This window comes from Mixophyes fleayi, chromosome 5 (assembly GCF_038048845.1).
Source record: "Mixophyes fleayi isolate aMixFle1 chromosome 5, aMixFle1.hap1, whole genome shotgun sequence".
Classification (NCBI taxonomy): domain Eukaryota; kingdom Metazoa; phylum Chordata; class Amphibia; order Anura; family Limnodynastidae; genus Mixophyes; species Mixophyes fleayi.
The window spans coordinates 52,490,480-52,517,796 of NC_134406.1; the positions used below are offsets into that span (position 1 = coordinate 52,490,480).

Here is a 27,317-nt window from a genome sequence, read left to right on the forward strand (position 1 = left end):
AACAAAATCGGAACTATATTCCCTTTAAAAACCAGCCTATTAAGAACATTTTAAAGGAAAAGAAATGCAGGTGGCCCAGTGACCCAGCACAAGATAGCCCAACATGGGAACGGCCCAGGGGGAAGATGCCATGCCCTCCAGCCCAGCCTGCCCCTGCTTACATGTAAGTTGTATGTTTAAAAGCGCACAGAACTTGTGCATAGTTCTGACCATATTCAAATTCAAGTATATCTCAAGATACATTCCGATTTGAATCTGGGCGTGAGTACGCTCTGCCTAAACAGTACTTGCCGTATGTAGACACACAGAACAGACGGCAGTATACGCAGTTGCGTAAGTACAATAAAAGGTCACATAAGAATGCATACAACTTTTATTTGAGTAAAAAATAAAATAACTCTTAACAGTGTAATCATTTATATAAATATACTGTATGTTTTATATATATTTTTTATTTATATTTTTATACTAATTACATAAATGAAGATGATTTCAATGTGTACTGTAAATACAATGCGTTTTATCTGTATATTTTAGTTGCATACAGTTGTTCTGTGATAGGTAGTGGCACCCATACTTATAATATTTAAATCAAAGACTATGATGTGTCAGTCATCACTATCAGCATAGTTGGCATTTACAAATGCCCAAAAAATATGTCTAAAAAGAAGCGTAATTAGCACAAACACAGGAATTGAATCAACTGCATCTGCGTTGGAACACCCTTACTGTACATGACCTATGCTAGTTTGCGCCTACCCTCCCCCGTTCCACCTCTCAAGTCGTGATGAGTCATAAGTGTCACTTGCATTCAGACATGAATTACATGCAATTGCATTTATTGGCACAATATTCCTTTGTGGACATGCACAGAACTATTTCACGCCAAATATGCTAAGCAAATGGACGTACATTCGGATGTTAATAAGGCCCTATATTCTTATATAAACACCTAGTAAGGTAGGTATATAAAAGTCACTAAAGTCACCTAGGAGGTGACAGATACTAACATAGAGATCACTGATCTTTATGGTGAGACACTGGTGCAGTGCACAAGGCCATCCATCCAAAGCAGATGATGAAACTGGGAGAGGGAAAGTAGAGGATGCACTATATCTGCATTTCTCCACAGAGATATATTATCTATATGTGAGTATACATCTCTCCTCCATTCACCTATCAAAACACGGAATGGAGGAGAGGCAGGATAGGTAAGTAAATAAGAGACAGGATAGGTAAGTAAATAATAATAAACAAGAGAAACTGGAAGCGTCCCATAGGAACACAAGGAGATTAAACACACTCTCTATATATAGTGCCCTGGTTGAACTCTATCCCATGGCTCCAGTGCTGATAGATATGATAGAGGTGCGAAGACAATAGAGGACTCCAAGGGGAAGAGAGACCAAGGGGAAGGTGCAAAGTGTAGCTGGTGAGCAGAAGTCATAGGTAACGAAAAAAGGATAAACAGGAGGGAAGAGGGACCTGCTCATGAGAGCTTACAATCTAAAGGGAAATGTATGATATGATATGGTATGATATGTATGGTATGATATTTACAGTAACTTGCAAGTCTATATATAAGAAGGAATATTAGATTCTAACACCCGGAAATGTATTTATTCATGGTACATACGTGCACACAGACTCTCCGTCCTCTATGGTGTCCATGTCACTGTTAGACAAATAAAAAAGTAAAACAAAATGTTAAACATGTCAAAAAATTTTAAAGGGGCTTTCCACCTTCAAACTACTTCACTTTACTGGTATACATTTCTGTAACTTTTACTACATACATAGCTTTATTTTGCTGTCTTGTGTACCATTTGTACTTTTGAGCGATATATTTATACCACCCAGCAGAGTTGTTGATGTTTTGTTGCCATGTGATACATCACAAAGCTGTGCTTTGTACACAAACAGTGATCGAAGTGAGGGTGTATACAGTGCTGTGCCATACCGCTACCTCTCTTACTGCCTTCATTGTAACACTATCACATTCCATTCACTTGAAATCCCATTACATTATTCTGTCACCGTTACTTCTAAATTTCCACACAGCCACTTCTAAGTGTCCACTTCGACCACTGTACACAACTGTATCTGATGCACAAAAAAACAGCAGAGCAGTAGTGTATTATAGAGCTACAAAACTAAACACTGTATGATTACTATATAAACACCTGGTCAGTCAGGTAATAAAGCACTGTATATAGTAACAGATGCAGAAGGTCATGTACAAGTCACTAAAGTCATCTGGAGGTGACAGGTTCTCACATAGAGATCACTGATCTTTATGGAGAGACACTGGTGCAGTGCACAAAGCCATCTATCCAAAACAGATGATGGATCGGGGAGAGGAAAAGTAGAGCATGCACTGAATCTGCGTTTCTCCACAGAGACATATTATCTGTATGTGAGTAACCATCTCTCCTCCATTCACCTATCAAAACATGTAATGAAGTAGAGACAGAATAGGAGAGTAAATAATAAGATACAAGAGAAACTGGAGGAGTTCCATAAGAACCGAAAGAGATTAAACATACTCTCTATATATAGTGCCCTGGGTGGAATCTATCCCATGGCCCCAGCGCTGTTAGACAATAATGCTAATTACTGTGAAACAGTCAATGTAGACCCACAATCACTGACTGTTACAATGAAATCAGCTTTTGAGCATTTCAACTGAGTTCCTCACCTCTGTGCAGGGTGGAACATGACTGAGATGTCCACATCTGGGGATATTCACCACTAATTATCATGGCTGGGTTGGAACAAGAAAGAGATCTTTGGCTCAAAGATGTTTAGCCCCACTACTATAATACACCGCAAACTGTACAACAGGTCCACTAAAAATGCCCCTTCTGAAATGGCATAGAAGGGTACATTTCAGGAGTCTGTATTGTAATCATTCTATTATTATTATCCTTTATTTCTAGGGTGGCAAAAATGGTCTGCAGTGCCGTACAGAAGGCAAACAACACAACAGTACTTGGCATTACAGAACAATACATTAAACAAATAAAAATACAAATCTCAAAGCAGCTAATAAAAGCCTAAGTGGGCAATGGGATGTAAGGGGTATAGTCAGCACAAGCTGAAACCTGTGCCCATAAGTGTGGGTGCGGCTAAAGAGGATCAGAGCCACTGATAGAGGTGCGAAAACAAATGAGGAGTGGAGTCAAGGGGCAGAGAGCCAAAGGAGGAAGTGGAAAATGTAGCTGATAAGCAGAAGTCATAGGTAATAAAAAAAAAGGAGGAATGGGAGGGAAGAGGGCCCTACTTGTGAGAGCTTACAATCTAATGGGAAATATATGATATTCACAGTTCCCTGCAATTCCATAAGAAGGAATACTATATTCTAACACCAGGAAATGTATTTATTAGTGGTACATACGTGAACTGGAACACCCTGTCCTTCTTGATGTTCATGTCTCTGCTAAAACAAATAAAAAAGGAAAACAAAATGTTAAACATGTCAAAAAATTTTAACGGGGTTTTCCACCTTCAGATTACTGGCATACCTTTCTGTAACTTTTACTAATATATATTGCTTTATTTTTCTGACTTTACTCTGTACCTTTTGTGCCTTTGAACAATATATTTATACCACCCAGCAGAGTTGTTTATGTTTTCTTGTCCTGCGATACAACACAATGCTGTGCTTTGTATACAAATGTATCCCATGCACAGAGCACAGCAGAGCAGTAGTTTATTATAGAGCTACAAAACTAAACACTGTATGATTATTATATAAACACCTGGTAAGTCAGGTAATAAAGCCCTGTATATAGTAACAGATGCAGAAGGTCATGTACAAGTCACTAAAGTCATCTGGAGGTGACAGATACTGACATAGAGATCACTGATCTTCATGAAGAGACACTGGTGCAGTGCACGAATTCTTGTACAAGTGTCAGTGTCGACTCGAAAGACTGATAGTGCACTGAATTATATTGTGTGTTGATTGAGTCATTGACCGAGTTGCCAGTCGACTAGCAGGGATGTTGAATTAAGCGGAATTTACCCATTTTCTTCTTGGGCATCACCCCTATGGGGGAGACCACTAATTTTATGTAGGGAAGGGAAAGAAAAGGGGCCTAACATGGTGCCTAGGCTGGTTTCTTTCGAGACCTGAGAGTAGTTGATGCCGCAGCTTCTCTTCTCCTACCAGTGTCCAGAGTGGGCCTAGAATATTCCGTGGCGGGGTGGGGGCCTCTGCAGGTGGAGCACACATGGGGATACTTACACACCGTTCAGCAAGAACAGACTCCCGCATTGTATGCAAAGCATTTTTATTGCTGGGGAGGGGCACAATGGCCCTCCCTGAGGAAAACCGCTTGTGTCCGGTTGTTACTGCAGTCTGACTACTAGGGTGCATTAGTTTCATCCAAATTTTAACTGCTTTGAAACCTAGTGGAAGACTTGATTGCTCGCTAATTTTTCGATTAAATCATTCGTCGTATGAGCGCCAAATCGTGGTATCACCATCGTCCTTACTTTACGGTCCCAACTTACCTTCTGTCCAGGTCTCCGCCGCTCCCCAGCATGTATCGCCACAGTTTCTGTCTGGCGCCATGCTGTAATCGGGTCTACGCATGCGCAGACCCGTCTTTTAAGATTTCTTAATATGTTCTTTTCTCATTGGTCGGCGCCCCCTAGTTGTCACAGTATTTAAAGCAGCCCATTCATTCATTTGATTGTCAGTTCTTTTGTGTTTCTCTACCTGTGTAGACGGGATTATTCTAACGCCCTGTATTACGTGATTCCTATTCTCTGATCCAGCCCTCCTGCTAGCCGCAGCCTTTCGCACCCCGACGCTCCTGTTACTGTGCTTCCAAGCATTTCTAAGGAACTTTGTGTGAACTGCCACTGTCATTACTATATTCTGATCAAGCCTCTCCGCCGCCAGCACTTTTTGACCTCAGCGACAATCAACCGTAGACTATCACACCCTGTTGATTCTGCAATTGTGCTTCCCAGCACTACCAAAGACTCTCGTTTAAACTGCCACTATCATTGCTACACTTTGATCCAGTTTTCCCTGGCGTCAGCACTTCGGGACCTCAGCAATAATCAGACATAGACTACTGCACCCTGCTCCTCATCCTATCGTGCTTCCTGGCACTACTAAGGACATCTGTGCACTCCGCTTTTGCCTGTTGTTACATTCAGATACTGTCACGCAGTCGCACGCCACTTTCCTGTGCTTATCTCCACCCCTGTTGTCTTTCCACTGGATCTTGCTTAGCACCGACTGGGAGAACAGCAACCTGCGAAACGAGAGCGGCTAAGTTGACATCCCTTTTCATGGTGTTAGACTCTGCGCCTTCCAGTAGGTGGCGCTAAACTAAACAGATTCAAGGAAAAGGATTCTTTACGATCATCGAATTGTGACAGGTAACGCCAAACGTCAATGTATTCTGCAGGCCCAGTCTCAATGTATGCGGCAGCAAAAACACAATATCCGTTCAGCCAGTTTGGGAAACATCTATTTGCTTCCCTGCCTATACAGTTCCTCTTGCGAGAGGCGGCCAAGTTCTGTTTTGTCAGGTCCATGATCGTTAACATGTCTATGAGCACAATTTTTCTAATTTTGTCTCTGCCACTGTTTCTAATTCCCCACATGAGCGCTGTGTTCACACACAACATCATGTCGCTGCCCGCGCAGCCTGGGATGCGGCGACATGGGTTGTCCATGTCGACTGATTGCCAAGCAAGTGAGTCTCTAGTAACTTCAGCAACTTCAGCAGCTTGTGCGTGCCCTGGTCTGTGTCAGAGGAGTCTTTGCTGGTGCTGTCAATTGGGGGACTAGTGTCATGGGTATGGTGTCGAGAAGATAAGGAACACTCACCGGAAGTGGCGAAGCCAACTTTGTCGCTCCTTGCTGTCGCAAGGAACTGTCTCCCTTTCGACACCTCGGTGCCTCTTCCGGAAGGACCAGGCCTCACTACGACTCAGTGTGATTGCCTGAATACTGGTTCCATCCTTTGACTCTGCAAAACTGGGGCAAGAGTAACGTTAGTATTTGCTGCCCTATCAGAGTTCAAATTCAATCTGTCATAGTAACTGGTGCGGGCTGAAGTGTTCAAGGCAATTGGGGTCAGGACTGTACAATGTGGTTGGGGGGATACCACAATCCCAGGAACGTGATTCTGGATAGCGAGGGCAAAAATTAGCATAGCCCTGTGGGTGTTGCAAACTGGTGGGAGGAGGTAGTTTACGATACCATTGTGGGGTCCTTTGTGTTGCCAGTGAAGAATAAGGGGGTGCCCGTGCTTGGGTGGGCCTGATTTCCAGGTTCTCTGCATCGGACCAACAGTGGGCCTCATCAAAGTGGCTATCGTGAGGGCCCTCACCAAATATGGCTGGAAGGGAAGGGCCACTGTGGTGGGTTAGTTGGGGGGAAAGAATGTTGACTGGTCCTTGCGTGACTCCAAGCGGGCCTGCTGTAAGGGGACCCTAAAGGGCACAGGTGATGAACATAGGCCTGGGAACCCTACCTGCTAGATGGGCCTTCATTATAACTCTCAGGGGCTGAAGAGAATAGGCAAGGGGACTTTGCGTCATGCCCACTGCCCCCCTGGACTCCTAGCCCCCTGGTAAATGGGCCATATGCTTTGTAAAAGCGAGAAGGTGGTTGTTCGCCCCATGATCTGCCTGAATAAGGCGCGTGCCCTACATAAGTGCTCCTCTGTATTGAAACCTCTCTACCTATGGGAGGGGGAAAGGGCACACGTGAGCTATAATGGTGCTGCCTGTATCTTTGAGCCCCCCATTCATTACCCCTAGCAGAAGGGGGGAGGTGCCTCACAGCGCATAAGTTTCACACTCATCTGCTTGTCTTGTTGGGGATAATGGGGCCGGATTGTGGGGTATGGAAACACTCCCCCCCCCCATTGTGCAGCTAGCAACCCGGTTACTTATCCTACTGCCTACTGCGAGGGAGGTAATTGGGCCCGATCCCTGGTGGAAATTACCTCCCTCAGATGCGCCAGGTGAGAGATTGTTCTTTTAGGATGGGGCATGACAGCAAAAATGTAGAGAATGAAATAAGAAAAGCAAAATATGGCAGGTGCGGACAAGAGAGGGGGGTGGTGAACGGGATGTGGGGAAAGTAGAAAAGGGGGTAGCATGGGGAGAGCGATGAGAGGGGAATGAGGAGAATAAAGCAAGATGCTGTAGAAAGGGAGTAGATAGTAGAAGGTTGAATCAGCAGGGGAGAAGAATACAAATGAATAAAATGCAGATAGAACACATTAAAATACAAATCCATTCTCCTGCAGGTCTACCACCGTTTTCCGTGAAGAAGAAAGAGGCAGCCCTGCAGTCAGAGGGGAAATATATCTGGTAATGCAGGTACTCCCCCTGTCTGCCATTGGCTGACCTGGTTTCAGGAAATGTTAACCCTTGCATGTAAGGTTTAGTGCACAGAGAAATACGCGTCTGACTTTGTGCGTTTGTTTTGAAGCACTCTCTTGTCATTAGCTCCACTACCATAATATACTGTAAACTGTACAATAGGCCCACTAAAAATGTTCCTTCTGAAATGGCATAGAATGGTACATTCCAGGAGTCTGTATAGTAAACATTCTATTATTATTATCATTATTATTATTATCCTTTATTTATAGGGAGCCAAAAATGGTCCGCAACCCAATACAGAAGGCAAACAACACACCAGTACTTGGTGTTTCAGGACAATACAGTAGACAAATAAAAATACAAATGTCAACACAGCTAATAATAGCCTAAGTGGGCAACGGGGTGTAAGGGGTAGATTCAGCGCAAGCTGAAACCTGTGCCCATGAGAGTGGGTGCGACTAAACAGGATCAAAGCCTCTTATAGAGGTGCAAAGACAATAGAGGAGTGTAGTCAAGGGGCAGAGAGCCCAAGGAGGAAGTGCAAAATGCCGCTGTTGAGCAGAAGTCATAGGTAATGAAAAGAGGAGGAATGGGAGGGAAGAGGGCCCTGCTCGCGAGAGCTTACAATCTAAAGGGCAATGTATGATATTTACAGCTCCTTGAAATTCAATAAGAAGGAATACTATATTCTAACAACAGGAAATGTATTTATTCATGGTACATACCTGCACCGAGACTGCATGTCCTTCTTGATGTTCATATTGCTGTTAGACAAATGAAAAAGTAAAACAAAATGGTAAACATGTCAAAAAATGTTTAAAGGGGCTTTCTACCTTTAGATTACTTCAGATTACTGGCATACATTTCTGTATATTTTGCTACATACATTGCTTTATTTTGCTGCCTTTATTCTGTACCTTTTAGCAATATTTTTATACCACCCAGCAGAGTTTATGTTTTGTTGCCATGTGATACAACACAAAGCTGTGCATTGTACACAACTTTATCCAATGCACAGAGCACAGCAGAGCAGTATTGTATTATAGAGCTACAAAACTAAACACTGTACAGTATGATTATTATTTAAACACCTGGTAAGCCAGGTAATAAAGTACTGTATATATTAAAAGATGCAGAAGGTCATGTACAAGTCACTAAAGTCATCTGGAGGTGACAGGTACTGACAAAGAGATCACTGATCTTTATGGAGAGACACTGGTGCAGTGCACAAGAACATCTATCCAAAGCTGGATGATGGAACTGGGAGAGGGAAAGTAGAGCATGCAATGTATCTCTCCTCCATCAAATAAGGAATGGAGAAGAGACAGATTAGGAAAGCAAAAGAACACAAATATTGCATGCTTGCTACCATTTCTTGTTCAAGCACATTTTCTTATTGGAGAGATGAATATTTGCAGTTGAATTATTTAGACTTAGAGGTATGTCTGCTTCTTTCCCCATAATATACAAATTTCTGTATTCTTATACGCATAAAAATGTGTCCCTATAAACATTTCTCATATTGATAATTTGCATCTACTTATGCCAGCAGAGACAGATGGAGGGATGCAGAGACGGATAAGTGTAGGCCGAGTACAGTAAGGGTGTATTCAGGTAATTGTGACACAATTAGATGTGAACACACCCACAGATAAGCCTTTCAAGAGGCGTATCTGTTGTGGATGCCTAGGGCAGATTCCACTATAGGCAATGATGATGATGACAGTTCGCAGTATTATCTAGCTGCTTACGATTGGTTGTTTGAGGATTCACCTCTACATGATAGTCACCTTCCAATCAGGGAAGGGCTGACAAATTTTGTGCCTTGGGCAAGATTCGATTCAGTAGTCTATTTTAAAGGGGAAAAAAATGCAGATGTCCCCCTGCCCCTTAGCCCAGCCTGCCCCTGCTTCCAACCATGTCTCTATTATGGTGTTGACCAGATTAATGTTGATCATGTTACAGTGAAACATATGTATCACACCCCTGTGAAGATAGAGAGACAAATAGATAATGCATTTTACTGTGTTGACCCAATGTGGGGTCTCAACAATGAACTATATTTCTACAATGCAATTCACTGATGCATTTTATCAATAAACTTTATTGCAGCAATGTAGTTCACTGTGGTTATTGCTCATTTTGGGTCTCAACACAACTAATCAATACACAGCCACTCTATACTGATTAGTGGAACAAGCTCAGAGTCTGCTTTTTGTGATGTGGCTACACAAGCAGCAGTTCTTTGGGTGAGTAATGAATGGGCATAAGAGGGTTTTTGTTGGGGAGTCTTTTATTAATTATAAGGCCTTGTCATAGTTTTTGTGATTTTATTACAGTGTTTTTCCTAGTGTAGTACAGGCCCCAGTGGGTCCTGGATGCCAGGGCATCTTGGTGCTTGTAGTTCTACACCCACTGCACAAGTGCCAGCATGCTATGGTTGCCATGGGCATATTCGTAAAGTTTAGGGCTGGCATGACTTGCTGGGAATGGTAGTGCACCATTTTCAGGTTTCCCGAAATGCATCCTGATTTAGGGAAGGCTCATGAAAGACTGACAATTTGGGAGGGGAAACAGTCAACGTAGACCCACAATCACTGACTGTAACAATGAATTCAGCCTTTGCGTTTTTTAACTGATTTCTATGTGCCTTGGAGGAAACAGTTTAAGGTGAGGTGATTATATTAAAGTGGACAATATCTTTAAGAAAAGAGCTGAATCACACATAAACTGATAGGAAATGTCTTGTCCACCATTGTTTTAACTGTGACATACCAGACAACACCCCAATCTACCTATGGTACACCCTTTTCCAGTGAAGCCCTTTTTGCTTACTGAAATTCAGGGCAATCTAATGAAAAGCATGACAGTTGGAGACATGTTCTAGTCAAGAACGGTTCATTTGGTCACTGAGCTTATAACGTTTATTCAAGAAAAATAATCACAAGTTATGAATGGTCATCCAAAATAAAAGATACATATAGTGTAAAGTGCAACATTGTTTTGACAAAAATATCAGCTTGTGAAACAATATGCTAATATTAATGTGGCTTTAACATATAGAAACGTCCAAGTTTTAAGAAATAATAATATAATTACCTAATTTCTGGCCAGGCTTCTGAAAAAAACAAAATGAATAATTTAGAATCTGTTTATTGAAAACATTTGTATAAAATCAAACTGATTTAGTAATGTTAGCTGACATAAACTATAACAGGACATACCTTTCACTTGACTGATGTTTGGCTATAAAATTTAAAAAAAATGGGTAAGTACAGAATAAACATAAATATTTAAACATGTAAAATACCTTTCACCATTCCCATATGTTTTTTTGTAAAGTAACTTACATGAGCCTTCATGCCTATAACTGGCGTTGCACTACAAATAGAAAAATGCAGAATGTTATCACGTACAGAAAGTCACATCATACATATGGGTGACATTATGGTTCTTAGCGCTGTGTGGCTGCACTCAGTGTTTAGGGTAAATGAGGTTTACTATAAATGCAGCACTCTAATCGGTAAAGGTATGCATTGCAATATAGTAGTATATTCTTTACATACATAATCAGTTTAAAACTGCTCAAGCACATCAAATGGGAGACATATCTTGTGAAAAGTGGCCAACCAGTAGGGAGAAAGGGGTTCTAGCTCTAATAATAGGTGTCTGAGATGTTGAGGGTATACAATGAATATGTGGGTATTGGAGGGTGAAAATTAGGGTGGTGAATAAGTAGGTTACTCAGGGACAAGTAATATATAATGCAAGATGGAAAAAACACTGGAAAAGGTACAGAGCATATAAAGGCAATGTACATATCTTTTTGGTATCAACCAGTATCATATTATCACAACTAAACCATACAAATACAGAAATTGCTGTGAATAGTGGTACTGATTGGCAGAGGACAGGGCCATGGTAACACAATTGTGTCACCACGCCACCTCCCCATTTGTCACTTGACATCCCAGAGGGAAGACTCGAAACGTTAGCAACTATGCTTTTGCGTGAGCATTACTTTAGCAAATGGCACATCCAATAACCCTGTATCTTAACGCACTCTATACGGAGGAATAATACAGTATAATGCCGGGAAATGTATCTATTTGTGGTACATACGTTACTGCAGATGAGAAATCATTTCTGGTGTTATTTATTCTGTTGGACAAAAATAAAAAAATTAAAAAGAGATAATCTTAAAACATAATAACAAATAGTTAAAGGAGCTTTACAACTTCTAATTACTTTGGTTTGCCTGCATAACTTTCAGAAACATTTACTAAATACATAGCTTTATATTTCTGCCTTTAGTCTGTACCTTTGAGTCATATCTTTATATCATATGGCAGAGTTGTTTATTTTTGTTTCTCTGGGATACAATACAAAACTGTGTTTTGAATACAACTCTATCTAACGCAAAGAGCAAAACAGAGCAGTAGTGTATGCTAGAGCTACAAAAATAAACACTGTGGGCCTGATTCATGTGTGAACGGTACTTGCATGTAAGTTGTTTGTTTAAAAGCGCACAGAACTTGTGAGTAGTTCCGACCATATTCAAATCCAATCATATCTCAAGACACATTTCGATTTGAATCTGAGTGTAAGTACACTCTGCCTAAACAGTACTTGTTGTATGCAGACACACAGAACAGACGGCAGTATATATAGATGTGTAAGTACAATAGGAGGTCACATCAGAAAGCATACAACTTTCATTTCAGCAAAAAAAAATAATAACAACTCTTAACAGTATAATCATTTATATAAATATATGCTTTAAATATAATATTGTTAAATTTATTTTTTTACATTAATTACAAATATTTAGATTATTTCAATGCATACTGTACATAAAATGCGCTTTAATATTGTAATTTTAGATGAATACAGTTCTTCTGTGATAGGTAGTGGAACCCATACAATTTTAAGCAAAGACTATGCCATGTCAGTCATCACAATCAGCATAGTTGACCTACATTGTTGATGTCATTATTGTCAACTTTCCAACCATGTCTATATTATGGTGTTGAGCATATAAATGTCGATCATGTAATAGTGGAACATATGTATCACACCCCTATTTAGATAGATAGATCGTGTATTTTTTTGTGTTGAGCCAATATGGGGTCTCAACATTAGGTGCAATGAACTATATTTATAAAATGCAATTCACTGTTACATTTTATAAATAAACTTCACTGTAGCAATGCAGTTCACTGTGGTTATTGCTCAGACCCCATGTTGGGTCTTAGCACTGGCTATGCAAGCAACAGATCTTTAGATGAGTAATGAATGGGTAAAAGAGGGTTTTTGCTGGGGAGTCTTTTATTAATTATAGGACTTTGTCACTGTGTGTGTTTTTTTATTAAAATGTTTTTTCTAGTGTAGTACAGATCCCAGTGGGCCCTGAATGCCAGGGCATCCTGGTGCTTGTAGTTCTACACCCACTGTATAAGTGCTAGTATGTTATGGTAGCCGTGGTGTGCTGGCACTTGTAATTCTACAAGTGCCAGCATATTCATAAAGTTTAGGGCTGCCATGACTTGCTGGGAACAGTGGTGCGCAATCAGGTTTCCAGTAGTGCATCCTGATTTAGGAAAGGTTCATCAAGGCCTGACAATTTGGAATGGAAAAAGTCAATGTAGACCCACAACCACTGACTGTAACAATGAATTCAGTCTTTGAGCTTTTCAACTGATTTCCATGTGTCTTGGAGAAAAAAGTTTAAGGTGAGGTGGTTAGACTAAAGTGGACAACACCTTAAATAAAAGAGACGAGTCACATAAACTGATGGGTAATGTCTTGTCCACCATTGTCTTAACTGTGATATACTTGCATCTCCCAACTTGAAAACTGGGGACAAAATAAGTAATGTCTCTAATCTGTCCAGATAACACCCCAAACTACCTATGACACACACTTTTCCAGTGAGGCCATGCACTTTATGCCCACTGAAAGTTAGGAGAGTCCAATGAAAATCAGGACAGTCGGGGGTATTTTCTTTTCAAGAAGGGGTCATTTTGACACTGAGCTTATAAAGTTCACAAGTTATAATTATTATCTTTTATTCATATGGCACCAGAAAGGGTCCGCAGCGCCATAGATAGAGCAAGGGACAAAACGGGACACAGCATACAGGCATAACAAAAACAAAGTCTAGTAAATTATTGACCCAGTTCAGCATAGGACAAAGCAGGACACTACATACAGGGTAATACAAAAAAAAAGGTAAGTAAATTATCAACTCAGTTGAGAGCTGGTACCCTAGGAAAGGAGGTATAAATAAAGACCAGGGGCCTGATTCATTAAGGATCTTAAATGAAGAGGTATCTTATTTCAGTCTCCTGGACAAAACCATGTTCCAATGCAAGGGGTGCAAACTAGTTTTCTGTTTTGCACATAAGATAAATACTGACTGTTTTTTCATGTAGCACACAAGGCCCCTTCCTGGGAGTGGAGGGGGAGGAATCCAGATTGGAGAGGATCGAGGAGGGACTTGTCAGAAAGATAGCTAGAGAAACGGTTGGAGACAAGCCGTTCGAGCACTTTAGAAGCAAAGAGGAGGAGAGAGATGGGTTGGTAGTTCGGTGGTGGGGTCAAGATTCAGATTTTTAGGGCTGGGAGAGACAAGTGCATTTTTAAGGGAAGAGGGGAAGATGCCAATGGAGAGGGATATGTTGAAGAAGTGAAGAAGATGTGAGTAGGCAGTAGGCGAGAGGGATCTAAGAAGATGAGAGGGAATGGGATCAAGAGGGCAGGTTGATGGAGGAGAGGACATAAGCAGAGAACGTACCTCCTTACCCGAGGTGGGGAGGAAGAAGCACAAAGGATGATGGCTGGAAGGCAAGAGGGGGAGGGGAAATCAGCCAAAATAAAAGATACATACAAAAGAGTACAACATTATTTTGCAGGAAAAATCAGCTTGTGTAAGAATATACTAATATTAATGTGGTTGTACCATTTATGAAATGTTCAAATTTTAAGAAATAATAATATAATTACCGGTTTTCTGGCCAGGCTTCTGAAAAAGCAAAATGAATAATTTAGAATCTGTTTATTGAAAACATTTGTATAAAATAAAACTGATTTAGTAATGATAGCTGACAAAAACTAGTGTAACAGCATCACACTATAACAGAACATACCTTTGACCGGAAACATTCTTCTCTATAAAAATAAGAAAAAATGGGTAAGTACAGGATAAACATAAATATTTAAACATGTAAAATACCTTTCGCCATTCCCATATGTTATTTTGTTAAATAACTTACATGATCCTTTAGATCCATATCTTTCTTAACACTACAAATAAAAAATGCAGAATGTTATTACATACAGAAAGTCACATCACATATATATGGGTGACCTTATGGTCTTTAGCCATGTGTGGCTGTACTGGGTATTCAGGGTAAGTGGGGTTTATTACAATTGCAGCACTCTTAGGATAGTCTGGCCTTGCTACGCCATATATAGTAATGTTCAAGTCAACGAATCAAATTATTTATTTATCCCGGCAAATGATGCACCCTTGGCGACCCTGTCTAACAGGAGTCTTTAGTCTCAGTGGTTTCTGTAGCACATTGCTGTTACTGACTGTTAACCAGCAGCAGGTATGGGAGTCATATGCTGGCTCTCAGGCCTGTCCCGATCTAATAGACACCAAGTACCACAAAGAAACAAATTAAAAACAAAGTTTCCCCTTTAACACATATGGTAAACAAAGCCCTTCTGAGAGACATATTTCTAACTCTTTTCTACTGCTGATGGAAACCTGTTAGGGATATGTGGACAACAATTAAATAATGCAAGATAATACAAAGATCCCGCTTTATACCTCCAGCTTAAAAAACAACATAAACTTGGCATTATATTGAGGGACGAATTATAAATAGGGTGACATAAAAAGTAATGAATATATTTACATTTACATTTATACAGAGAATACACCTGATGGTAAGTGAAGGTGGTGTTGTAAAGGGGGTGCTATAAAATGGGAGTTTCTTATATTCATAATATAGTGACTCTTGGAAAACTAGTAGTAGTGTTAGCATTGACCATATGTTAATGTCGCCTTATTTCTAATCCTCTGACAAAATTACAAAAGAGGAATCTGATGGCTGCAAACAGATAGAAATGATATTGCTTGAATTTTAGCCCATCATTGAACTTCTTTTGTTACCTTATAAAATTGTTTCTTTTGCCAGCCTTACCTATCCATTGGAGGTACCTGGGGTGAGAGGGGATTGCAGTGTTCACTTCATCAAAAAAAAAGTTTAAAATCATGTTTATCATAACAAAACATTTCCTGTCTGGAAGAGCTGGAACAATACAGTGTTGATGATTTATATGTATGTAGCATTTACTACATATAATGGTAAATGGCACATCCAATAACCCTGTATCTTAACGCACTCTATAAGGAGGAATAATACAGTATAATGCTGGGAAATGTATCTATTTGTGGTACATACGTTACTGCAGATGAGAAATCATTTCTGGTGTTATTTATTCTGTTGGACAAAAATAAAAAAATTAAAAAGAGATAATCTTAAAACATAATAACAAATAGTTAAAGGAGCTTTACAACTTCTAATTACTTTGGTTTGCCTGCATAACTTTCAGAAACATTTACTAAATACATAGCTTTATATTTCTGCCTTTAGTCTGTACCTTTGAGTCATATCTTTATATCATATGGCAGAGTTGTTTATTTTTGTTTCTCTGGGATACAATACAAAACTGTGTTTTGAATACAACTCTATCTAACGCAAAGAGCAAAACAGAGCAGTAGTGTATCCTAGAGCTACAAAAATAAACACTGTGGGCCTGATTCATGTGTGAACGGTACTTGCATGTAAGTTGTTTGTTTAAAAGCGCACAGAACTTGTGAGTAGTTCCGACCATATTCAAATCCAATCATATCTAAAGACACATTTCGATTTGAATCTGAGTGTAAGTACACTCTGCCTAAACAGTACTTGTTGTATGCAGACACACAGAACAGACGGCAGTATATATAGATGTGTAAGTACAATAGGAGGTCACATCAGAAAGCATACAACTTTCATTTCAGCAAAAAAAAATAATAACAACTCTTAACAGTGTAATCATTTATATAAATATATGCTTTAAATATAATATTGTTAAATTCATTTTTTTACATTAATTATAAATATTTAGATTATTTCAATGCGTACTGTACATAAAATGCGCTTTAATATTGTAATTTTAGATGAGTGCAGTTCTTCTGCGATAGGTAGTGTAACCCATACATTTTTAAGCAAAGACTATGCCATGTCAGTCATCACAATCAGCATAGTTGACCTACATTGTCGATGTCATTATTGTCAACTTTCCAACCATGTCTGTATTATGGTGTTGAGCATATAAATGTCGATCATGTAATAGTGGAACATATGTATCACACCCCTATTTAGATAGATAGATCGTGTATTTTTTTGTGTTGAGCCAATATGGGGTCTCAACATTAGGTGCAATGAACTATATTTATAAAATGCAATTCACTGTTACATTTTATAAATAAACTTCACTGTAGCAATGCAGTTCACTGTGGTTATTGCTCAGACCCCATGTTGGGTCTTAGCACTGGCTATGCAAGCAACAGATCTTTAGATGAGTAATGAATGGGTAAAAGAGGGTTTTTGCTGGGGAGTCTTTTATTAATTATAGGACTTTGTCACTGTGTGTGTTTTTTTATTAAAATGTCTTTTCTAGTGTAGTACAGGTCCCAGTGGGCCCTGAATGCCAGGGCATCCTGGTGCTTGTAGTTCTACACCCACTGTATAAGTGCTAGTATGTTATGGTAGCCGTGGTGTGCTGGCACTTGTAATTCTACAAGTGCCAGCATATTCATAAAGTTTAGGGCTGCCATGACTTGCTGGGAACAGTGGTGCACAATCGGGTTTCCAGTAGTGCATCCTGATTTAGGAAAGGTTCATCAAGGCCTGACAATTTGGAATGGAAAAAGTCAATGTAGACCCACAACCACTGACTGCAACAATGAATTCAGTCTTTGAGCTTTTCAACTGATTTCCATGTGTCTTGGAGAAAAAAGTTTAAGGTGAGGTGGTTAGACTAAAGTGGACAACACCTTAAATAAAAGAGACGAGTCACATAAACTGATGGGTAATGTCTTGTCCACCATTGTCTTAACTGTGATATACTTGCATCTCCCAACTTGAAAACTGGGGACAAAATAAGTAATGTCTCTAATCTGTCCAGATAACACCCCAAACTACCTATGACACACACTTTTCCAGTGAGGCCATGCCCTTTATGCCCACTGAAATTTAGGAGAGTCCAATGAAAATCAGGACAGTCGGGGGTATTTTCTTTTCAAGAAGGGGTCATTTTGACACTGAGCTTATAAAGTTCACAAGTTATAATTATTATCTTTTATTCATATGGCACCAGAAAGGGTCCGCAGCGCCATAGATAGAGCAAGGGACAAAACGGGACACGGCATACAGGCATAACAAAAACAAAGTCTAGTAAATTATTGACCCAGTTCAGCATAGGACAAAGCAGGACACTACATACAGGGTAATACAAAAAAAAAGGTAAGTAAATTATCAACTCAGTTGAGAGCTGGTACCCTGGGAAAGGAGGTATAAATAAAGACCAGGGGCCTGATTCATTAAGGATCTTAAATGAAGAGGTATCTTATTTCAGTCTCCTGGACAAAACCATGTTACAATGCAAGGGGTGCAAACTAGTTTTCTGTTTTGCACATAAGATAAATACTGACTGTTTTTTTTATGTAGCACACAAGGCCCCTTCCTGGGAGTGGAGGGGGAGGAATCCAGATTGGAGAGGATCGAGGAGGGACTTGTCAGAAAGATAGCTAGAGAAACGGTTGGAGACAAGCCGTTCGAGCACTTTAGAAGCAAAGAGGAGGAGAGAGATGGGTTGGTAGTTCGGTGGTGGGGTCAAGATTCAGATTTTTAGGACTGGGAGAGACAAGTGCATTTTTAAGGGAAGAGGGGAAGATGCCAATGGAGAGGGATATGTTGAAGAAGGGAAGAAGATGTGAGTAGGCAGTAGGCGAGAGGGATCTAAGAAGATGAGAGGGAATGGGATCAAGAGGGCAGGTTGATGGAGGAGAGGACATAAGCAGAGAACGTACCTCCTTACCCGAGGTGGGGAGGAAGAAGCACAAAGGATGATGGCTGGAAGGCAAGAGGGGGAGGGGAAATCAGCCAAAATAAAAGATACATACAAAAGAGTACAACATTATTTTGCAGGAAAAATCAGCTTGTGTAAGAATATGCTAATATTAATGTGGTTGTACCATTTATGAAATGTTCAAATTTTAAGAAATAATAATATAATTACCGGTTTTCTGGCCAGGCTTCTGAAAAAGCAAAATGAATAATTTAGAATCTGTTTATTGAAAACATTTGTATAAAATAAAACTGATTTAGTAATGATAGCTGACAAAAACTATTGTACCAGCATCACACTATAACAGAACATACCTTTGACCGGAAACATTCTTCTCTATAAAAATAAGAAAAAATGGGTAAGTACAGGATAAACATAAATATTTAAACATGTAAAATACCTTTCGCCATTCCCATATGTTATTTTGTTAAATAACTTACATGATCCTTTAGATCCATATCTTTCTTAACACTACAAATAAAAAATGCAGAATGTTATTACATACAGAAAGTCACATCACATATATATGGGTGACCTTATGGTCTTTAGCCATGTGTGGCTGTACTGGGTATTCAGGGTAAGTGGGGTTTATTACAATTGCAGCACTCTTAGGATAGTCTGGCCTTGCTACGCCATATATAGTAATGTTCAAGTCAACGAATCAAATTATTTATTTATCCCGGCAAATGATGCACCCTTGGCGACCCTGTCTAACAGGAGTCTTTAGTCTCAGTGGTTTCTGTAGCACATTGCTGTTACTGACTGTTAACCAGCAGCAGGTATGGGAGTCATATGCTGGCTCTCAGGCCTGTCCCGATCTAATAGACACCAAGTACCACAAAGAAACAAATTAAAAACAAAGTTTCCCCTTTAACACATATGGTAAACAAAGCCCTTCTGAGAGACATATTTCTAACTCTTTTCTACTGCTGATGGAAACCTGTTAGGGATATGTGGACAACAATTAAATAATGCAAGATAATACAAAGATCCCGCTTTATACCTCCAGCTTAAAAAACAACATAAACTTGGCATTATATTGAGGGACGAATTATAAATAGGGTGACATAAAAAGTAATGAATATATTTACATTTACATTTATACAGAGAATACACCTGATGGTAAGTGAAGGTGGTGTTGTAAAGGGGGTGCTATAAAATGGGAGTTTCTTATATTCATAATATAGTGACTCTTGGAAAACTAGTAGTAGTGTTAGCATTGACCATATGTTAATGTCGCCTTATTTCTAATCCTCTGACAAAATTACAAAAGAGGAATCTGATGGCTGCAAACAGATAGAAATGATATTGCTTGAATTTTAGCCCATCATTGAACTTCTTTTGTTACCTTATAAAATTGTTTCTTTTGCCAGCCTTACCTATCCATTGGAGGTACCTGGGGTGAGAGGGGATTGCAGTGTTCACTTCATCAAAAAAAAAGTTTAAAATCATGTTTATCATAACAAAACATTTCCTGTCTGGAAGAGCTGGAACAATACAGTGTTGATGATTTATATGTATGTAGCATTTACTACATATAATGGTAAATGGCACATCCAATAACCCTGTATCTTAACGCACTCTATAAGGAGGAATAATACAGTATAATGCTGGGAAATGTATCTATTTGTGGTACATACGTTACTGCAGATGAGAAATCATTTCTGGTGTTATTTATTCTGTTGGACAAAAATAAAAAAATTAAAAAGAGATAATCTTAAAACATAATAACAAATAGTTAAAGGAGCTTTACAACTTCTAATTACTTTGGTTTGCCTGCATAACTTTCAGAAACATTTACTAAATACATAGCTTTATATTTCTGCCTTTAGTCTGTACCTTTGAGTCATATCTTTATATCATATGGCAGAGTTGTTTATTTTTGTTTCTCTGGGATACAATACAAAACTGTGTTTTGAATACAACTCTATCTAACGCAAAGAGCAAAACAGAGCAGTAGTGTATCCTAGAGCTACAAAAATAAACACTGTGGGCCTGATTCATGTGTGAACGGTACTTGCATGTAAGTTGTTTGTTTAAAAGCGCACAGAACTTGTGAGTAGTTCCGACCATATTCAAATCCAATCATATCTAAAGACACATTTCGATTTGAATCTGAGTGTAAGTACACTCTGCCTAAACAGTACTTGTTGTATGCAGACACACAGAACAGACGGCAGTATATATAGATGTGTAAGTACAATAGGAGGTCACATCAGAAAGCATACAACTTTCATTTCAGCAAAAAAAAATAATAACAACTCTTAACAGTGTAATCATTTATATAAATATATGCTTTAAATATAATATTGTTAAATTCATTTTTTTACATTAATTATAAATATTTAGATTATTTCAATGCGTACTGTACATAAAATGCGCTTTAATATTGTAATTTTAGATGAGTGCAGTTCTTCTGCGATAGGTAGTGTAACCCATACATTTTTAAGCAAAGACTATGCCATGTCAGTCATCACAATCAGCATAGTTGACCTACATTGTCGATGTCATTATTGTCAACTTTCCAACCATGTCTGTATTATGGTGTTGAGCATATAAATGTCGATCATGTAATAGTGGAACATATGTATCACACCCCTATTTAGATAGATAGATCGTGTATTTTTTTGTGTTGAGCCAATATGGGGTCTCAACATTAGGTGCAATGAACTATATTTATAAAATGCAATTCACTGTTACATTTTATAAATAAACTTCACTGTAGCAATGCAGTTCACTGTGGTTATTGCTCAGACCCCATGTTGGGTCTTAGCACTGGCTATGCAAGCAACAGATCTTTAGATGAGTAATGAATGGGTAAAAGAGGGTTTTTGCTGGGGAGTCTTTTATTAATTATAGGACTTTGTCACTGTGTGTGTTTTTTTATTAAAATGTCTTTTCTAGTGTAGTACAGGTCCCAGTGGGCCCTGAATGCCAGGGCATCCTGGTGCTTGTAGTTCTACACCCACTGTATAAGTGCTAGTATGTTATGGTAGCCGTGGTGTGCTGGCACTTGTAATTCTACAAGTGCCAGCATATTCATAAAGTTTAGGGCTGCCATGACTTGCTGGGAACAGTGGTGCACAATCGGGTTTCCAGTAGTGCATCCTGATTTAGGAAAGGTTCATCAAGGCCTGACAATTTGGAATGGAAAAAGTCAATGTAGACCCACAACCACTGACTGCAACAATGAATTCAGTCTTTGAGCTTTTCAACTGATTTCCATGTGTCTTGGAGAAAAAAGTTTAAGGTGAGGTGGTTAGACTAAAGTGGACAACACCTTAAATAAAAGAGACGAGTCACATAAACTGATGGGTAATGTCTTGTCCACCATTGTCTTAACTGTGATATACTTGCATCTCCCAACTTGAAAACTGGGGACAAAATAAGTAATGTCTCTAATCTGTCCAGATAACACCCCAAACTACCTATGACACACACTTTTCCAGTGAGGCCATGCCCTTTATGCCCACTGAAATTTAGGAGAGTCCAATGAAAATCAGGACAGTCGGGGGTATTTTCTTTTCAAGAAGGGGTCATTTTGACACTGAGCTTATAAAGTTCACAAGTTATAATTATTATCTTTTATTCATATGGCACCAGAAAGGGTCCGCAGCGCCATAGATAGAGCAAGGGACAAAACGGGACACGGCATACAGGCATAACAAAAACAAAGTCTAGTAAATTATTGACCCAGTTCAGCATAGGACAAAGCAGGACACTACATACAGGGTAATACAAAAAAAAAGGTAAGTAAATTATCAACTCAGTTGAGAGCTGGTACCCTGGGAAAGGAGGTATAAATAAAGACCAGGGGCCTGATTCATTAAGGATCTTAAATGAAGAGGTATCTTATTTCAGTCTCCTGGACAAAACCATGTTACAATGCAAGGGGTGCAAACTAGTTTTCTGTTTTGCACATAAGATAAATACTGACTGTTTTTTTTATGTAGCACACAAGGCCCCTTCCTGGGAGTGGAGGGGGAGGAATCCAGATTGGAGAGGATCGAGGAGGGACTTGTCAGAAAGATAGCTAGAGAAACGGTTGGAGACAAGCCGTTCGAGCACTTTAGAAGCAAAGAGGAGGAGAGAGATGGGTTGGTAGTTCGGTGGTGGGGTCAAGATTCAGATTTTTAGGACTGGGAGAGACAAGTGCATTTTTAAGGGAAGAGGGGAAGATGCCAATGGAGAGGGATATGTTGAAGAAGTGAAGAAGATGTGAGTAGGCAGTAGGCGAGAGGGATCTAAGAAGATGAGAGGGAATGGGATCAAGAGGGCAGGTTGATGGAGGAGAGGACATAAGCAGAGAACGTACCTCCTTACCCGAGGTGGGGAGGAAGAAGCACAAAGGATGATGGCTGGAAGGCAAGAGGGGGAGGGGAAATCAGCCAAAATAAAAGATACATACAAAAGAGTACAACATTATTTTGCAGGAAAAATCAGCTTGTGTAAGAATATGCTAATATTAATGTGGTTGTACCATTTATGAAATGTTCAAATTTTAAGAAATAATAATATAATTACCGGTTTTCTGGCCAGGCTTCTGAAAAAGCAAAATGAATAATTTAGAATCTGTTTATTGAAAACATTTGTATAAAATAAAACTGATTTAGTAATGATAGCTGACAAAAACTATTGTACCAGCATCACACTATAACAGAACATACCTTTGACCGGAAACATTCTTCTCTATAAAAATAAGAAAAAATGGGTAAGTACAGGATAAACATAAATATTTAAACATGTAAAATACCTTTCGCCATTCCCATATGTTATTTTGTTAAATAACTTACATGATCCTTTAGATCCATATCTTTCTTAACACTACAAATAAAAAATGCAGAATGTTATTACATACAGAAAGTCACATCACATATATATGGGTGACCTTATGGTCTTTAGCCATGTGTGGCTGTACTGGGTATTCAGGGTAAGTGGGGTTTATTACAATTGCAGCACTCTTAGGATAGTCTGGCCTTGCTACGCCATATATAGTAATGTTCAAGTCAACGAATCAAATTATTTATTTATCCCGGCAAATGATGTACCCTTGGCGACCCTGTCTAACAAAAGTCTTTAGTCTCAGTGGTTTCTGTAGCACATTGCTGTTACTGACTGTTAACCAGCAGCAGGTATGGGAGTCATATCCTGGCTCTCAGGCCTGTCCCGATCTAATAGACACCAAGTACCACAAAGAAACAAATAAAAAACAAAGTATCCCCTTTAACACATATGGTAAACAAAGCCCTTCTGAGAGACATATTTCTAACTCTTTTCTACTGCTGATGGAAACCTGTTAGGGATATGTGGACAATAATTAAATAATGCAAGATAATACAAAGATCCCGCTTTATACCTCCAGCTTAAAAAACAACATAAAATTGGCATTATATTGAGGGAGGAATTATAAATAGGGTGACATAAAAAGTAATGAATATATTTACATTTACATTTATACAGAGAATACACCTGATGGTAAGTGAAGGTGGTGTTGTAAAGGGGGTGCTATAAAATGGGAGTTTCTTATATTCATAATATAGTGACTCTTGGAAAACTAGTAGTAGTGTTAGCATTGACCATATGTTAATGTCGCCTTATTTCTAATCCTCTGACAAAATTACAAAAGAGGATTCTGATGGCTGCAAACAGATAGAAATGATATTGCTTGAATTTTAGCCCATCATTGAACTTCTTTTGTTACCTTATAAAATTGTTTCTTTTGCCAGCCTTACCTATCCATTGGAGGTACCTGGGGTGAGAGGGGATTGCAGTGTTCACTTCATAAAAAAAAAAGTTTAAAATCATGTTTATCATAACAAAACATTTCCTGTCTGGAAGAGCTGGAACAATACAGTGTTGATGATTTATATGTATGTAGCATTTACTACATATAATACATCTGTGTAAATCACACTTGCCAATTTTAGGTGTATACCCTCTAGGAGATCCTGGAGGGGAGGTGAACTACAAGAGCAGAGGGAGGTGGTCCCACCCTCGCAACCAAATGCAAGCAAATCACTTCATCAAGGCCCCCATCCCGCTGGATGCGGGAGAATGGCCTGCTCTCCCGGGAGTCTGGGTGACCTACCCGGAATTCGTGCGTCTCCGGGGCATTTTCGGAGAGTGAGCAAGTATGGTGTAAATATGACCTTATATATTCCCATAATTGAGTACATCAATGCCAGGTCCACCAGAGATACTGACTACCCAGACAGTGGTAATTTCTGCTATTGTTTAATACTTGTGTGAACATTATGTAAATCATCTTTAAGTAATTGTACAAGACTTCTGTTTGTTCATTAAAACCACATATTCTTACTACACTGTGGACATTGTTGAAGTTTGCTTAGAGGGAGGTAGAACTGTGGTGCCCCAAAATCTGAGTACCCTGGGGTGTATCTATATGTTTTTAATTTGTTAATTTAATTTGTTAATTGTTAAGAGTGTTTATAAAGATTTAAAAAAAAAATGTTTCTTGAGGGAGAAGTGACAGTTGGGAGTGGTTGGTGGTTGCCGGGAGTGACAGGAAGGAGGAGTGTGTGGCATAGCAACAAGTCCACTAACATTGGTAATAACTGTGAACTCCCAGAAGGCAGTGGGGAGAGGAAAGTTCTAGACTTCTGAGGGAGAGAGATCCCTGTGTCTGCATAGACTGAGAGAGAAGAAGATAAGAAGGTGTGAGTAAAAAGGAAAGTACTGAAAACAAATAAGCAGTATAGAGATCTGTGACATCACACTAAACAGACTGAGCTATGTACTGAGAACAGTGTGAGAGGAGAGAGAATAGAGAGGTCTGTGATTACACACAAAAGAGACTGTAATACAAAAGATCATCAGCTTATTTGGCGTGAAAAAGTAATTTATGGGCCCCAACCACGTGCAGCACTTCTACTAAATTCCTGTGCACAGTTCAGCCCAGGACTGAGTGTAAAATATGGTAACGTTACCAGGGATAATATTGGTGCACCAAATGTATTAGTTAAATGTTAATGTTAAGTGATTTACCTAAAATTGATTTATTGTTATTGAAGATTTTATCGCAATTGTGCTCTATGTTGATCAAATGAATATTTTGTTATTACCATTGAGTTGAAGGGGTCAGTGGCGCGGTGGCACCAAAATTATCTTTACCACATTATTAATAAACCCCAGTTATTTGACCAATCCTTGTCCCTCTCATTGAAGTATTTATCTCCTGACCACCGGATGTCCGAATAAAAAAGAACCTGAATCGTGTCTGGAGGACAAGGTAAGGGAAGGAAGTCCCATCAGTACTCGACCACCACAGAACCACAGTGCTACGAGATTTTATTTAGTTTTCCTCTTAAAAGTATTAACTGGTCACTAAATGTCACTAAATGTTATGACACTATCCCATGTGTCAAATCAGTGACTTATGGTGAGTAAATAAATGCCCCTGCTAGCAGTAATACATGGTTTCACCTTGTTGTACGTGTTTGCAGATAACAACACCTTTATTTGACAACTGAAAGTACCTTTTTATGTGCATTCCATTTAATTTTGTATGGCATAAATTATATATATATTGTTTGCATTTGTTTGAACAGTTTTGAAGTCAGCAGTTCAGCATAAGGCAGCCACCCTTATTTCAGTACACCTATCAGTACAAATTAGTAATACCGGTATAGAAAAGTAACGTATGGGGGGTAGATGGTAAATGGATAGGTGACAATGTTACACTCTATTTTGGCGGGACATGCCCATTCGCGGCCCACATTAGGGATGGGATTTAACAGGAAAGTGGGTGGACTTTGACCAAATATGGCCATTTGTAGCTGGAGTTTGGGAGTAACAGGGCAGGTTGGGTGTGGGGCTTAATTTTCCTTGCTTTCGGGATTCTGAAAGTGGGAAACTATGCCTTAAATACTTTAAATAAATTGTTATTTTCATTGATTTCTTAAGTTACCTATATTTCCTTATTTTCATGTTATTTTTATTTCATCCCTCTCTTTACATTATAACAAGAAAGGAGAAGAAAGCATTTCTGACAAGACAATTTTTTACAATGCTTTAGCTTTTACCAGGTCTAATACAGGTATAGTAATTCTATTAATTACCTACCAAAACTTAATAATCAGATATAATGACTTTCCCTAGATCCAGTAAATTAATTAAATTTGGATTTTCCTAGACACACTAGGTGTATTATAAAAATTTTTACCAATCTTTTTAAAAATAAATAGGGTATTTACAAATAGGACTTAACTATAGTATAAATATGACTTTTATCAACATTATTATGTCTCAGCCACTCATGAAAATATCAGTCATGATTTCCAAACTTTTTGTAATATTTACACCTAGGCCAATGAAATGGTTAGTTTTTTGTAGAAAAAATAATACACAAGAACATAAAAGTCTAATGGAAAGCCAATTCATAAATTAACACGTGCTTTTGCTAATGTTATTGAAAAATGATAACAGAGAAGGGTGGAAAACAAATAATGTATTCAGTTAATAGAAAGTACAGAAAATATAGATGTAAATGAGGATGAGAATGGGAGATAGCAGAAAAGAATAAGGGATAGGATTTGAGCTACAAAAAAAACATACTTACAGTTCAACTCGCAGTAGAGAAGTGAGAATTCCAAGTCAACAGCCTTGTGCATCACATGATCACAATGGGTGATGTCATAATGCCCAGGCAAAGTGAGTGAGTGTGACATCTCTGTGTATCATCTCCACCAACCATCATCATCATCATCATCTGCTACAGAGGCTCAGAGGCTCATGAGTTTATTGCA

The 27,317-nt window shown here is 39.0% G+C and overlaps 1 protein-coding gene across 4 annotated transcripts; it reads right to left on the reverse strand.

The window, feature by feature from the left end:
* Positions 1-1,376: 1,376 nt before the first annotated feature.
* LOC142157659 (uncharacterized) lies at positions 1,377-27,317 on the reverse strand. 4 transcript variants are annotated; one of them, XM_075211244.1, is made up of 20 exons: positions 27,131-27,317; positions 23,346-23,376; positions 23,220-23,241; positions 23,077-23,095; positions 20,193-20,231; positions 18,993-19,023; positions 18,867-18,888; positions 18,724-18,742; positions 15,840-15,878; positions 14,640-14,670; positions 14,514-14,535; positions 14,371-14,389; positions 11,488-11,526; positions 10,716-10,746; positions 10,590-10,611; positions 10,465-10,483; positions 8,091-8,129; positions 5,855-6,004; positions 3,398-3,439; positions 1,377-1,675 (listed from the first exon to the last, which is right to left on the reverse strand). In XM_075211244.1, exons 2-20 carry the CDS (start codon positions 23,361-23,363, stop codon positions 1,624-1,626), a joined length of 675 nt encoding a protein of 224 aa, XP_075067345.1. In that variant the 5' UTR covers positions 23,364-23,376; positions 27,131-27,317; the 3' UTR covers positions 1,377-1,623. The 4 variants fall into 4 exon arrangements, with proteins under 4 accessions (XP_075067345.1, XP_075067346.1, XP_075067344.1 ...); XM_075211245.1 differs by lacking the exon at positions 27,131-27,317 and having other exon boundaries at positions 3,398-3,436; positions 23,346-23,580; XM_075211243.1 differs by lacking the exon at positions 27,131-27,317 and having other exon boundaries at positions 23,346-23,580.